Below are 15,113 nucleotides of genomic sequence, written 5' to 3'. Positions count from 1 at the left end.
CAAGTCCAGGGCTGCAAAGTGTATTCTATTAGTCCCCTGCTCATATAACCCCAGCCCATTAAGCATGAAGAAAACGTTAATATAACAATAGATACTGAAACGGAATTTGTAATTCAACCTTTTCACAGATACTGAAAATTAAGACCACTTCTACTACATTATGTCCCCTAAATAGCTGGCTAAATCTTAACAAAAACAGCTCGTCTTCCCAATCATACAAATACTCAATGGAAAACTATGTATTTCTCTATCAAAAATTACAAAACAAAAGTTTAAACATTCACAAGCTACAAGATTGTATGAAATAAAAAGAAAAAAAATGTTGCTAACTTTGATAGTGAGTCAAAATACCTTAATATCTTCCCAAAATCTCTCCTTAGATCCTTCAGGCATGTCATCATTTTCAATGCGCCTAAACACTCCATTGTTCATATTTTCTTGATTGAAGTCCCATGGATCTTCACCATGATAAATCCAATTTGTATAAGTGGTCAAAAACCCCTTCATTGTTACATGTGCACGCACAGTTTCCCAGTTTATTAACATGCAAAAAAAATAAAAAATAAAGTGCAGCATGTGCATCCCAGTTTGCTATGCTCATAGTGGAATGCGATGTTAACAGTTAACCCAACTTCTCAATGCCAAAAGAATGTGGTGAATTTATGTCAATATGCAAACCAGTGTTCTGTTTGCAAGAAAAAGAAACATAGATAAATCAGGGGAGCTAGATTGTCTTACAAATTCCTAATTGCAAGAAACACTTACATGAAGAACTTAGTGAAGGCTGCTTCAATGGGCCCTCTGAGAGAGGCACTTACTCAGGGATTTGAAATCACAAAGCTGAAAAAGGAGGATATGAGGCCCGTAACAGTGAAGGTAATTTACAGCACATAGAGAAAATTAAAGAATAGAACCTATCTAGGAATACATAAATCTCGCTGCACTGTCTCCTTGTACAGTTTAAAAATGGAACTTTAATAACCTGAAGGATGAAAGGAATAATATCTTTTTGTGGTTTTGGTTTTCTATAGGACTTTGAGAATGCACTTCAGGAGGTTAGGCCTCTTCTCACAATCTTGTTCTTCAAGTGCATCCGATAAACATAGTTTGCTGCTGCAATAAAAATTTACCAATAAACTGTGCCCAACCATTTGGAAAATCACAGTCATGAAGCATGCAAGTCTAGTCCAAGGCACTCATTTTACTAGCCCACTAACCTGAGAGTATAACAGTCATTCCTCTGTTAGTGCCTATTACAAACTACTGCTGATTGTTCAGTGATTTTCAGAAGAGTAACATCCTCTATCTTTCACATCCAACCTTGATTGACTTCAGATAAATGCCATAGAAGGAAATTTTGTTATGACGTTACATAAACGCTACATGCAAGCTCTACTTCCAGAGCAAACCAGATAAAGATGCACTAGCATCTGTGCCAACCTATTTGGAAAATCATGTCAAGCGTGCAAATCTAGTCCATGGCACGCATTTTACTAGTACAGAAACCAAGAGTAAAATCTACTGTTGATTGTTAAGTGATTTCCAGATGAGTAATATCCTTGTCTTTCTCATCCAATCTAGATTAACTGCAGATAAATTCCATAGAAGAAACATTCGTTATGACATTACATAGTCAGAGCAGACAAGAAAAGATACAGTAGCATCTGTTGACTGTCATACAAAACAGAACACAGGTAATAATAAAAGCAGCGATCTCATGATAATCCGCATTACATTAAATTACAAGAAACACTTACATGAACACACCAATATCAACGAACAGGGGCTGTAGTGGGGCAGACTCTTCTAGTTGCCGCGAGACCTAATTTTTGAAGTCAATGACTCAAATGGTTGGGTCAATTTGTTCGAGCTTTCAGCTGTAGGAATTTCGACAACTGTGGTTGACAAAATTCAGAATCAACGGAAGACCAATTACTTTGCCCAATCAAATTAGGGCTTTGTGCCAAATCTTATTAACCGAAATTCAGTTAAGATCCTAGGGTTATTAATATATATGCAACAGAGAAGAGTGCAGGTCACAAAGACATACGAGGGAAAAAAACATAGAAATCGAAAATCATATGGAAGAATTTTTACCTTTTTCTTTGTAATAGTGATGGCGTAAGAGCTTTTGATTTCTGCTATATTTGAAGCAGAGATGGTGAAAATATTGACAAACTCTTATCCGAGTTGCGTACTGCAGTGGTTTTGGATGAGCGGAAGAATTCGGGTCTAGGTAGTTTTGTTTTTTCCTTTTCGGATTTGTAAAAGATAAACCCCTTCCTGCTTTGGGGGGCTTATCGATACCTTTTTACAAGGGATCGATATGTGGATTGTGCTAGGAAACTATCTTTTATGGGTTTTATTAAAACTATGTCGTTTTTATGTAAAAATTAGGAACCGTTGTGAAATTTGCAGCACAAATTGAAATTTGCTGCTTATTTACCGCACTTTCTCCTTGTGCCACAGCAAAAGCGTTGCAAAAAGCCCGTTTTCTTGTAGTGCATGCAACGGCCAACTCCGAAGGCTATTTATCAAAGTAAAATGCAGCAGCCACAGATGCAACAAACAACAACAGACAAATGTTAATCTGTGAGATGCAACTAAAATGCTTGGTGTTGGATGCAACTGAAGTGCTTGGTGTTCCATCTTGAATTGCAGCAGCAACAAACACACACGCAAATGGCCAGTTCATGTAGTAGAGGTGAATTCTGGAATTCACCTACATCATTTACAATTAGAAATAGATATTGTCGATGTAATCGCAAGGCAACTATTAAAATTTCTGAGAGTCAACGGAATCCACACAAGCTGTACTTTTGCTGCACAAATTGCAGATTCTTTGAATGGTATGAAGGTCCAGAAGAGGAAGAGGTGAGCAGCCAAAGAGAACGCAAACATTCATCAATGCAAAGGGAAGAACAAGTCCAGATTGGTAGAGTTGAAGAACAATACTCCATAGTGACAAAGCTAATGATACTTAACCTTGTATTCTTAGCAATTTATATGTTTGTTCAAATTGTGAAGTCAGTTTAATGAAATCAGTTTATTCAAATTTTCACTTTCAGTTTATTCATATGTGCATGCAAGACGTTGTCTATTATGATCTTACTAAGACAACACCATACAATCTATACATACAAAAAGAATTCGAACCTGTAGAATCCCTGCATATTGCACTTTACTTCAAAGATACAAAATGTATGTCTTTAATGAATTTACACTGCTGCTTGGAATTCAAATGTCAGGCAAAAGACCATGTATAGGTACTAAGTCCATAGATGGTATACAAAACCAAAAGTTGCACCAAGCATTTCAGCAAAGTTTCAGCAAAACTAATAATGACAAAAGTATCTCCAATCGTAAACAGATTCAAAAGAACATCAGTATTCTTTTAGCAACAATATATGACAAGGGAGGCCTAACTATTTAAAACCTCAAGCTATAGCTGCTGCTAAGATTGTGCGACTCATGATTAGCTGATGTATTGGTGCTCACTGAAGTTTGTAAGTGGGAATTTTTTGTGGAATTGGCACCAGCAATTGGCATTAATGGCATTGGTTGTGAAGCTGCAAATGAAGTTCTCCTCCTGATGTTAGTTACAGCAGATGTTCCATCTTTCTTTGAGGGCCTTCCTCTCTGAAATGATATAGGACAAGTGCATAGGGTGAGCAACTCAGAAATGAAAAAAAATGACCAAAAAGCAACTGGATGTACCTTTCTCTTAGCAGCATCCATAGTTGTCTGTACATCAGCTTGAATATTAGTTGCACCAGGTTCAGTTGATGGGCTTGGATTGTTGCCTTGACTGGAAATCACACCAGGCACACTACCCTCTATGTGATCCTGCATTAGGAAAATCTCCTCATTTGGTAGTTAACAGTTGTTAATTTGATAGTAAACAGTTTCAGCACTCACTAAACATATAATAAAGTAACGTTTACCCAGAGAACAACTCCTGACAAGCCTGTGTTTGCAATTCCCCTGCCAGGCCTTGCTCTTCTCTTAGGAATCTGTACATTAAGTTGTATGTCATGATCTTAAGTATGGTGAACAAAGTAACATGATCAATATTAGAAATCAGTTATGAACCTGCTGATTTGTTTGCGAGGTAGAGTTATTTCCTCTCACAGGTGCTCTTTGGCATGTTCTCTTATTATGGCCAAATGCATTGCAGTTCCTACATCTCAGAGTAGTAGACCTCTTTGTCTGAGATGGAGCTGGTTCATCAGGTCCTCGCCTTCTATTCACTCTTGGTCTACCTGGAGCTCTCCTCAGGGGTGGTGGTAGGACAATTGCTGGAGTGACATCAGGTAATGGAGGCCATCGTTTCTCATGAGGAATTGGGTGAATTATGCCACTATATGCCTTAATCCACATTTCTGTTGAGAAGCAACCATCACAGTAAGCCTCTACTTTGAGTCTTCTATATATAATGCCTAGTGCAGCATGCTTGCAAGGTAGTCCTGACAGTTGAAAAGCACCACAATCACACGTCTTTTGGGCCAAATTGACAATGTATTCTCTGTCCACATCACCAACTTCAAATATCTCCTCACTTGCCATTTGCAGTGAGCATCTCCTAGACAGTCCAACAATTTCCTTCAGCTTTTTAGTGATTTTTGGAGTGATATTAGAGCTCCATGTGCAGGCCTTGTGATATCTTTTATGCAGCTTTTTCATGAGCTTTTTCCTTAAACCATCAGCAAGAGTCAGTATTGGTTTAGCTCTTAAATCTCCCACCCATGCATTGAAAGATTCAGTAAAATTGTTTGTGACATGGTCACACTTTATCTCAGTTGAGTATGCGTGCCTAGCCCAAGATGCAGGTGGAATCTTTGATAAGTATCTCCATGCTTCTACATTCATGTCTTTAATGGAGGCCATTGCTTCATTGAAGCCTAATGCATCATAGCTCTTAGCAGCTTTCCAGAACAAACTGTTCAGTAATACTCCAGGAAATTGAATGTTTGCAACAATACCGTCCAGTAGCTAATGGAATTTGCTCCTCATAAGCAAGATTCAATCCCTACAGCAATTGAGTTAAAACCATTCAAATAATAGGCATAGCTGGACATATAGAATGAGACATTTGCCATGATAGTAAAGTAAATAAGGTCTATACCTTTTGTCTATCACTCATGAATGTTAAAGGAACACTGTTATGAAATGGTCCAAAGAATTCCTGGAAAAAGTAGAAGAACCAGCTCCAGGTTTCTTTGTTTTCAGATTCAGCCACAGCAAATGCAATAGGAAAAATTGAGTTATTTGCATCCAATGCTACAACAGTGAGTAATACTCCACCAAAATTGCCTTTCAAATGACAACCATCGAAACCAATAAAAGGTCTACAACCAGTTAAGAAACCATCTTTCTGACCTTTGAAACTTATAAACAATCTCAAGAATCTTGGTTCGACAAGTAAATTGGGTCTGTCATAATGAACTTTGCATAAGCTGCCAGGATTGCTCTGCCTTAGAAGAACAGCATATTTTGGTATCTTACTATATGAAGCTGCATGTGTACCCTCAATTTCTTCCCTGGCCTTTTCTCTTGCCCTGTATACTTGTTGTTTGCTAGGATGAACACCATATTTTAGCATCTCAGCTTCAATCCCCTTTCTGGAAATGTCTGGATGATCTCTCATCACAACAACAAGTTTCTTTGCTATCCAATCAGAGGTGGCCTCTCGATTCTTGCTGTCCATCACACACGTGTGTTCTGGTGTGTATGATTTTATCATATACGTCACTGAATCTGCTAAAGGTGAGGCATGAATTCTCCACTTGCATCCATCAACACCACACTTGGCTGTACATCTGCTTTTTTCATTCTTCAATCTTTGTAGGGGAAAACCTATTTGGATCACAAAATCCTTTAATGCTGCTCTAAAAGCATCAACATTTGTGAAAAGCTGTCCCTTCTTAAACTCTATGTCTTCTTTTCGGTTGTAAGTCCACATCTTGGCTCTTAAGGCTTCTCTCATGGGATCTATTTCATGTTCAGATTCAGAATCAGGTACAATATCCTCATTTTCCTTGTCATCAAAGTCAGAAAAATCATCATCACTACTGTCACTTTGGGATACAGACCAATGCTCATCACCTAAATTATCCTCATTGTTACTGTCCCAACCTTGATTCCATGAGTCATCAGAAGTAGAATCACAAATGTACTCCTCAGTCTCACAATTTAATTCATGAACTTCGATATTCTTGCCTCTACCAGTTTTTTCAGTTCTTAAATTCTCATGCTCATTTACTACATTTCTGTTTAGGAAGTTGTCACTCTGTTCTGCAGGGATGATATCCATCTCCAACACTTGTATATTAATGACTATATGAGATTGATGCACCTTGAACATTTCAGCAACAGATTGGTCATCATTCACATCTAAGTACTCAGCTGTACCAGGTATTTCGCATCTCATGTGCACCAGTAGATTGACATTTCCAGACATTTCTTGCAATGCCTTCTCAGCAACGTCATTTAGTAAGTCAGAATACATGTAACTCTTGGGATTTACCTTAGCCACTCTTACTTTTCTTCCCATACAATGGAGCACAATATCATGAACATCAGTGTTAACCATCCTACAATAGACAATCATAGCCTACTGAAGTTACTGAAGTTATTGAAGTTACAGAAAATATTATGCAGCAAAATTAACCATCTTGCAACATTGGTTGCTGAAGTTACAGAGAAAGCATAAGCTACTAAGGTTTGGCATCTAACTATATCAAACAACCCAAGTCAGACAAGAAATATAGAATCAAGCAAGCATCAACTGGTAGAGGCTTAGCAAACCAAGTCACGTGACAAACCAGAAAATCATAAGCAAACATGTATCAAGCTTATACAAACAACAACCAAATCAGAAGTAAGCTACCAAGGAATATTGAAACAGTCTCTGAAATCTTAAACGCTTACCTGGTAACGCAGTTTGCTTGCCAGAAAGAGACTCTTCTTCAGCAAATGTTAGAATCAACAAGTTTGTTTGCCAACCATCAACCTCAGTTGCTATAACACAAACAATGGCGGGAACAGACCAAGTTTCTTGCTTCTATATGCACCGTGCCTTTCAAGCTGTTATGTCAATCAGATCAAGAGCATGGCGCCTAAGTTTGGCGCCATTTCACAACGGTCCCTTTTCTATTTTCGTTTTTAGGACTCTAATTTATGATTAATTACATTAATTGTGTTTATAACTAACTTAACTAATAGCTTTCAGATAATCACAAAATATTAACAAAATTGTAAGGGTATTTAAGTCTTTTTGACACAAATGATGTAAGAAATGGGACCTCACCATCTGACAGGGGAGGTTTGTGGAATTTTAGAAACCACAGGGGAGGGGAGTGAAACTGTCAGAAACCTCAGGGGAGGTTTCTGAAATTATCCCTTTTCTTTTTTGTAGATTTTTCCCTTTAGTTGCTTAATAATCACATGTTCTTTGCCTTCCACTAAGGGCCTGTTGCGAGTTACAATAACTTATTAAAAAATAATTTTTCAATAGAGTTTTTAATAAAAATACTTATTAAGTATTTAAATGCTTTAAAATATATTATTTGGAGATATTGTTCAATAAATACTTATTGTATTGGATAATATGTAATTTAAAAAATTTTAAATATATTTATCTCTTTATTTAGTTCATAATATAGGATAAAATGATTAAATTCAATGTTTTATTTTTTAAATCACAAAAGCTACTATAAAAGTACCAAATTTAACCTTTTGCTAAAAGTGTTTTTAACACAAAAATTTTTACTCCTAATTTTATAGGATGATATTCACCAAACGTTTTGCTTTTAGCACATAAAAATGCATTTTTACCAGAAGCACTACAACTCTTATAGGGAGAGCTTGCGCCTCTTATGGGGTGCAACCTGGCTCAACTCCGGATTAGTCAGGGCCCAAAGTGGCTATTTCATACCGAAGGATCTGGCCAAAAAAAAAAGTTACGAAAATATTTAAATGGATTATAAATGGATAATTGGTTTTTATTTAATCCATTTAGATCCATCCATTTAGATCCATTTATTAAATGGATTTAAATGGATTGGATAAATTTCATCCACCATCCGTTAAGTCAAAACCAATTATGAACCATTTATCCATATTGCCACCTCTAGCTCCAGTCTTCCTATTTTCTCAAAGGTCAACTTTTAACTTGTTTCATTTTCTTATTATATATTCATCACAATATTCTGCTACTACGTGATATAATGTTGGACAACAGTTTAATTAATTTATTGTGTAGATTTATGTATAATTTAGCATTGGTTTAAATAGAACTCTACTTGCACCCTGCCCTTGCCTAATATATAATGTATTATAGTACTAATATATATGTACATGTTCTAATTAAAAATTAATAAAATGGTATTTTGTTGGGATAAAATAATATACCATTTATTGGCAATTTTTTATGTTTGTAGCAAAAGTATGATTTTGTTATGTCAATTTGTTTAACTTTTTATTTGTCACATGTTGCATATTGTTTATCAAAAAAAAAATCCATGTGTAACATATTGCTTATTTGTCAATTTGTTGCATATTTGTCAATTTGTTTAACTTTTTATTTGTCACATAGATTTTGTGTAGTATCACACGTGAAAAATGACTGATAATTGCGGTTGTTATTTTTTGCTAACTATTCAAAGAACTGATAATTCGATTATTGTTGGTATTATGTAATTTTTAAAAAAAATGTATACTGTTGAAGTATAGGGTAAGTGTTACCACCACATAGGTTCTGCCGGAGGTTTTAAAACCGAAGTATGGGATAATCCAGGAAAACTTTATGACCAACCATGCACAACTGCTACAGGGAAGAGGTAATTAATAAAGAAAATTAGCATGCCTGCAACAAAGGGCACTTGTAGCTTGCAATTGATTTTGACTTAATTTTGAAAGTCCAAACATATTGTTGGAAAACACAAAACAAAAAATTTGAACTCAGCATGCCTGCAACAAAGAGCACTTCTTTGCTTGTGATTTGTATATGTTGGATTGCCGGAGTACAAGAAGTATGTAAATGTCACTCAAAAAAGAGTTGAAGGAAACGGCAGATGCATTGCCATGTATTTGCTGGATTCTGGTTCCTAAAAAACATGTATTGCTTTATTATTGTTATCTGAAGCAAATACATTTCCAACAGGAGTATCCTATTCATCTCTTATTCTTCGAAGATCACATGCTGAGATTTAGCTCTAACTTGAACTCCTCTTCAATCAACAAATTAAGGCCTGAGACCTCAACAGAGGCAAACTGTCCACTGAGCTTTAAACTACTACTTATTCCTGCGTTCTGATTCCTTCTCTGTGTGTTGCTAGTGGAAATTTGGTAGCCCTTTAAAGCTCTTGCATTTTTAAGGCCTAGAAATGTCACTTTGTTGATGGTCCACTTCTGGCTTGAAGCAAAGTTTCCATTGACAACCTTGGTTTCAAGCCTAACGAAACTCTTGTAGACATGGCTATTGAATTGCACCAATGTCCACCTCCCTTTCTCACTTCCCATCTCCACTTCCTCTCCATCATCCAGGAACAGTTCTCCTGTGCTATTTTCATTTTTGCTAAGAACAACGAGGAGATTAAATGGTGTTTTTCTTGCAGCTTCAGTGGTCATTGCTTCCCCTTGCATGGCCAATACATTGCCTTCCCTAACATGTACATTTATGTGATCTGTTGGTGCATCAAGTGTCACATACTTTCCTTGGCTCAAACTCACCGACTGTGAATGATTGAAGAGGCTAAACCAGTTTCCTGCAGGAAAATATGCATCAACGGTGACTGCTCCCGGCTTGAGTACAGGTGAGATCATAACACCTTTGCCAAGAAGATACTGCGAGCTGATTCCATACGTGTTGACATCTTCAGGGAACGAGAAGAAAAGGGGCCGCGCAATGGGTGTCCCTTTAATATGTGCTTCATACATTAGCATGTAGAAATAGGGAAGTAACCGGTAGCGGAGCCCGAGTACTTTTTTGGCAGATGCTGCAACTGAATCCCACAGATAGAGTTCTTGAGAATTACTATCCTTTGTAGTGTGATCCCTAGCAAAAGGATAAAAGGCCCCCAACTGCATCATCAAAGTGAAAGTTCTAAATTGCAGCAGGATTGCGAGAACAATATATAACAATCAACTATCCAAACTGCTTTAGTGAACTGGCAAAGGCTTATAAAAACTAGATGAAATGAACTTTTATAATTTCAGTTTTAAATAGAGTTAATTGTTCAATTTCTGCATGATGAAAAGTTAGACATGCCTTACCTAAGACTGCCCCTAGTTTTTAATTTAAAGTTACATTGAATTCTTCAAGTTATTTTTAACTTTTATTCCACTAATGTTTAAATTCATTGAGTTTTTGTTAGACAATATCAAAAAGGTGATTCTGAAAAGACAAAAGCGCAAGTTTTACTGACTTCATCATCTGGCGGAAAATTTTGCCGTTACTTCAGGAACTAAAAGGAATTTCTCATGAGCAAAACAAACATCAAAAGCTGATATTATGTAACCCTTTAGGTGAAAATCTGTCAAATTCATAATCTAATGTTAAGAAAGAACCACCAAAGCATACCTGTATCCAACGACGACAAAGCTCTTCTGTAGTGTTTCCTGAAAAACCACATATGTCTGCTCCTACCATAGGAATTCCAAAAAGTCCAAAACTCAAAATGGTCGGAATTGAGTATGCCAAATCATCCCAAGTGGCAGCATTATCTCCAGTCCAGTGTGCTGTGAATTTTCCAGAACCAACAAAAGTTGATCTGGAAAGTACAAATGGCCTTTTACCTTTCAGTTTGCCTAGTGCCTGATTAGTTGCTCTGGACTCTAAGAACCCATAGAGGTTGTGGACATTGTACTCGGTAAAATCATAAAAATGCATAGCAGTTGCAGGGACAGTTGAGTAAGTGATGGACATCTTAGCGCCATGGTTGTTTATTTTATAAGGAGGGTCATCAAGCGGAGATGATGGGGTAGGAGAAGAAGTTATGAAATTTGATAGCTCATTCATGTCAATCCATAGACCATCAAATGAGACTATATTGTGAAATTGGTTGATCTCATTGCTCCAAAAGAGTCCAGCTGCGGGGTTCACAAAATCCGGGAAGTAAACATTCCCTGGCCAAACTACACCCTGGTAGGATATATTGTCACGCTTTATAAATATATCTGCTGCCTTTCCTCTTATGTAAGTCCCATATGTCTCATTGATGCTGATACCTGCGGTAGGAACAAGTAATCCACTCAGATTGTCAGAGAGTGACTTCAGTTCCAGAAGGATGACAGACAGTACTTAGTCTTGTTTCATGTATATCATTGTCTAACCTACTAATCTAACACAAAGCAAATAGAAACTAATAATCATACGAAAAAAGAAGTTTCAGAGGAGAAAAGTTTACCAGGATCAACAATGAGAACATATTTTTGACCGTTTAGATGAAGGGCATCAACAAAATTCTTCATCTTATCAAAAGGAAAATTGACAGGATCAAGTGTAAAGTCCTTAAATCCATCCATGTAATCAATGTCAGTCCACATGACCTCTAGAGGAATTCCAGCTTTTGCATAATTAGCAACCACTGCCTCAAGATTTGAAACATTTTTGTAACCCCATCGACATTGGTGAAATCCTGGGGAAAAATATCAACCAGATAGAATTCAGAGATACACAAAAGGCCACCATGTGCATTATCACTTTTGCAGATGGTATGGAAGAGAACAGAAGTATCATAACTGGTGTACTTATTCTGTCATTTACAAAGTGTAACACTTCCAAATGTATACTGGTCCTAAACATGTCTTGTGGAGAAAAATAAAGATGAACTTTCTCTATCATCTCGCCAAGTGTAAGAGCTTTGCTCGAAACATGTTAAAATTAAGCATTGGCTCCAGCTTCGGGGTTGATCAGTCATGTTTTATATTAGAAGACCTCCTAGAATTAGACTCAACTGTGGAATATCATAGGAACAAACACAGTAGGTATTCAACTTCAAGATAACTTGCACGCTAACTACAGAAGGAAATAGAGGTAATCATTCAATATAAAGCATTGTTACATCTTCTTTTTTTTGTCCCTCCCTTCTGTCCGTAGGATTCAAAATTGACGTTGAAATTATCTTTGATTCTTTCCCAAATGGTGTTAAGAGAATAGTTAATTAGTGGTGATTAATTAGCACGATAGAAAGAACCAGCTAGAATAGCTTAGAGCAATAAAATCAGGTAACAAACAAAGAGATATGATCTTATTACCAAAGGACCAGTATGGCATAGCAGCCGGACGGCCAATGAGCTGAGTGTACTGATCAACCACCATATTTGGAGTTGGTCCAGCAAAAATGTACAGATCAATAATCCCCCCAATCACCTTATAGGTAATCCTGTCTCCTGTATATACAATGTCCATTCCATTACTGTTAAGCAATAAAACTCCATGGCTCCTCCCATTGGGCGATCGAACATCCATGTAAAATGGATGGAATCCATACAAATTAACATCGATATTTGCACTCAAAATGTCTGCATTCCAAAGGGTCAGTGTCTGATTATGTTTAAGCCGAAATGAACTCTTTGTATGCTCGCCAAGCCCGTAAAGATTGGCTCTATCTGACGGCAATGAGGAGGAAAGCTGGAGATATTGGTCTTTAAAAATGAGGAATGTGTTGGGATTGTTAGTTTCTGGGGTGGTGTCAAACAAGGTCTCCCCGGTTGACAGGCGGCTGACTGAGAAGCCAAATGGGGTGGTGTTGCTGAGGCGGAACTCAAGGTCTGATGTGCGATCAGAGAGGAGGTGGCGGTTGTGTGGCGGTTGAGGAGGAGTGTGAGGCGGTGGTGGTGGTGGCGGTTGGCGCGGGAGAATGTCATATGGGACTTCCCATCTTTGGTTGTTGGGATCAGTAATTCGAATTCTTAAACGGCGGTTTGTTTCAAAGCTGTACAAAAAGTCAAAGGCCAAATAATGAGAAGTATAATTTTTTAAACCATAACAGGATTCTGTGAAAAGCGTTAAACTATAAAAGGGTAAAGTGTAATGCACCTTGTTTTGAACAATCAAATAAATGTACCCTGTTTTAAACTACAAAAGGGTAGCTGTCAAAAAAAAAAAAAACTACAAAAGAGTAAAGTTTGTTGGGTCATGTTATTTGTTCCTAGTCCTGTAATGATGGCTCGTTTCTCATCATGCTTTTGCTTGGCCTTTCACCCTTTGGTTCTTAGAAAATTAAAGAAGTATAAATGAGATAGCTCAAATTTGCCAAATAATACCCGATCTGTATCATAAATATATTTTCCAATTCACTTTTTATATTTTCAACCATTTTTTATTTTACATATATCATATTATAAAAAATGTTACAGTAATTATTTCAAATAATATTTTAAATAATACTCTATCCAAACACATGTCATTTAACTTGTTTTGGATATGGAAAGCTACGAAATATTTGAAAAGGTAGGTACTTTTAAAAACAAGAGTAATATCAAAAAATTTTTTTTTTTTTTTTGGGTAAGTAGGGTAATTTGGAAGTTGTGTTGGTAATAAATGAATTTTAGGAAAAACTAATACAAGGCATAAAATAGGAAAAAGTGGTTCTATTTTCAAAGAGTGATAAATTTTTTTAATTTATTGTACAGGAGAATATGTGATTAACCATAAAGGCTATGTTTAAAGCTTTCATGTTATCACCAAGTACAAACAAAGAAGTTACTTTCCCATATGGAAACGCATGCATGTTCTGTTTATTATTTTTACATAAGAGACAAATAGAAATGGACCATTATGAATGGACATTTTGACCCCTATAGATTCTATACAACAAATTTGTACTTCTACGTGTTAAAATTGAATTAACTTTTGATGCATTGACAGTGTAGTAATTTTATTTTTTACACTAACAACTATGGATATATGATGCATATACATGAATTAAATTTTAAATTTAAATTCATATTATGTGTCATGATCATCTAAACCTGCTAATGTAAAAAAAATTATAGATTCACAGTGTATTAAAAAAATCTCCTTTAAAATTTGACTACAAGTTCCGACCTTGATCTTTACAATAAGACGCCGGTCTTTCATTTAGCCATTCATTAAAAATCATCATCAAAGAGTCCTCGTCCACTGTTCCTAGTTCACAGGATCACGACAGAATGGAAGCTAAAAGGTAACCAAATTCTATAGAGAAAAAAAAATTGGTTTGACAAACCAATTGCATAATGGGCATAGTTACGAGGGGTTACTGTCAAAGTGTTTGTTCTATAGAGAAGTGAAGTTAAATTCGAGAAGTGTCCAAATGCAAGAATGATAAAATCATGTTTAAATTAAGTACACTAATTTGTGCCGATTTCGTTATCCACAAAAGAATCTCTATATCAAATGTTTTCTACAGCTAAAAGATGAGTGTATATAATATAGGAAGAAGAAAAAGTACCTCGCAGTGAGCAGGAGCTGGGGTATATCTGGGCCGAAAACGGTGGAGTTCTTGATCAACTCAAGATGAGCAGTCAATGAATTTCCAGCAGAATTTATGCCTACCGACTTGACTGCATATCCATAATCTACGAATTCCTGCGGTTCGTCTGCAGCCAAAAGGGATATTTGCCAGTTGAAAACCAATAGCAAAACACAGAGCTGCCACTGAAATTGCAGAAGAAGCTGTAGAAAGTACAGGTTTCTTCTTGACAGAGATGATAGCTTTGGTGTCATTTTTAGCACTAGTAGTATTGCTTTGCTTGCTGAAAATAATCTTTGGCTTCTGCTTCTTCTTTTTTTATCTCCGAATACCATAATACCATTGCTGTCTAAATTATCTATTTGTTTTCCTTCTTCCAGACAAAGAACAAGATGTTGCTTTCTAATCCCCTACATTGCCACTAAGCTTTGTCTTTCGCTTGCTGCATCTTCTGTTCAGGCTATTATTCTGTTTTGACTCTTCCATTTTCCCATCTCAGTACCAAATTCTTTGATGGATGGTGGCCACGTTAGAGTATTGTCATAGGTAGCCCTCAAATATACCTTAGATATTCCAAGTACGGAGTAGTAATAACAACAAATGTCTCCCTTTAATTTTTTTAAAATTTTTTTGAAAAGATAAACAACCAAAATA

The 15,113-nt window shown here is 36.5% G+C and overlaps 1 protein-coding gene across 1 annotated transcript; it reads right to left on the bottom strand.

The window, feature by feature from the left end:
- Positions 1-9,058: 9,058 nt before the first annotated feature.
- On the bottom strand, positions 9,059-14,732 carry LOC113782731 (alpha-glucosidase-like). The gene is made up of 5 exons (XM_027328637.1): positions 14,439-14,732; positions 12,259-12,938; positions 11,409-11,639; positions 10,583-11,229; positions 9,059-10,083 (listed from the first exon to the last, which is right to left on the bottom strand). The coding sequence occupies exons 1-5, from the start codon at positions 14,711-14,713 to the stop codon at positions 9,196-9,198; spliced, it is 2,721 nt and encodes a 906-aa protein (XP_027184438.1). The 5' UTR covers positions 14,714-14,732; the 3' UTR covers positions 9,059-9,195.
- Positions 14,733-15,113: the final 381 nt, after the last annotated feature.

The sequence above is a fragment of the Coffea eugenioides genome, chromosome 9 (assembly GCF_003713205.1).
Source record: "Coffea eugenioides isolate CCC68of chromosome 9, Ceug_1.0, whole genome shotgun sequence".
Taxonomy (NCBI): Eukaryota; Viridiplantae; Streptophyta; class Magnoliopsida; order Gentianales; family Rubiaceae; genus Coffea; species Coffea eugenioides.
The sequence above is the reverse complement of the archived record's forward strand: the minus strand, read 5'-3'. Positions and strand labels throughout refer to the sequence as shown.

What these genes read in the sequence shown, in the direction of transcription:
- LOC113782731 (XM_027328637.1), bottom strand. Translation starts at nt 14,713, where the DNA reads ATGACACCAAAGCTATCATCTCTGTCAAGAAGAAACCTGTACTTTCTA. An exon ending in TATGCCATACTGGTCCTTTG is followed by an intron (nt 11,640 to 12,258) that starts GTAATAAGATCA and finishes ATTTTTCCCCAG; the next exon opens with GATTTCACCAATGTCGATGG. An exon ending in TTTGTCGTCGTTGGATACAG is followed by an intron (nt 10,084 to 10,582) that starts GTATGCTTTGGT and finishes TTGATGATGCAG; the next exon opens with TTGGGGGCCTTTTATCCTTT.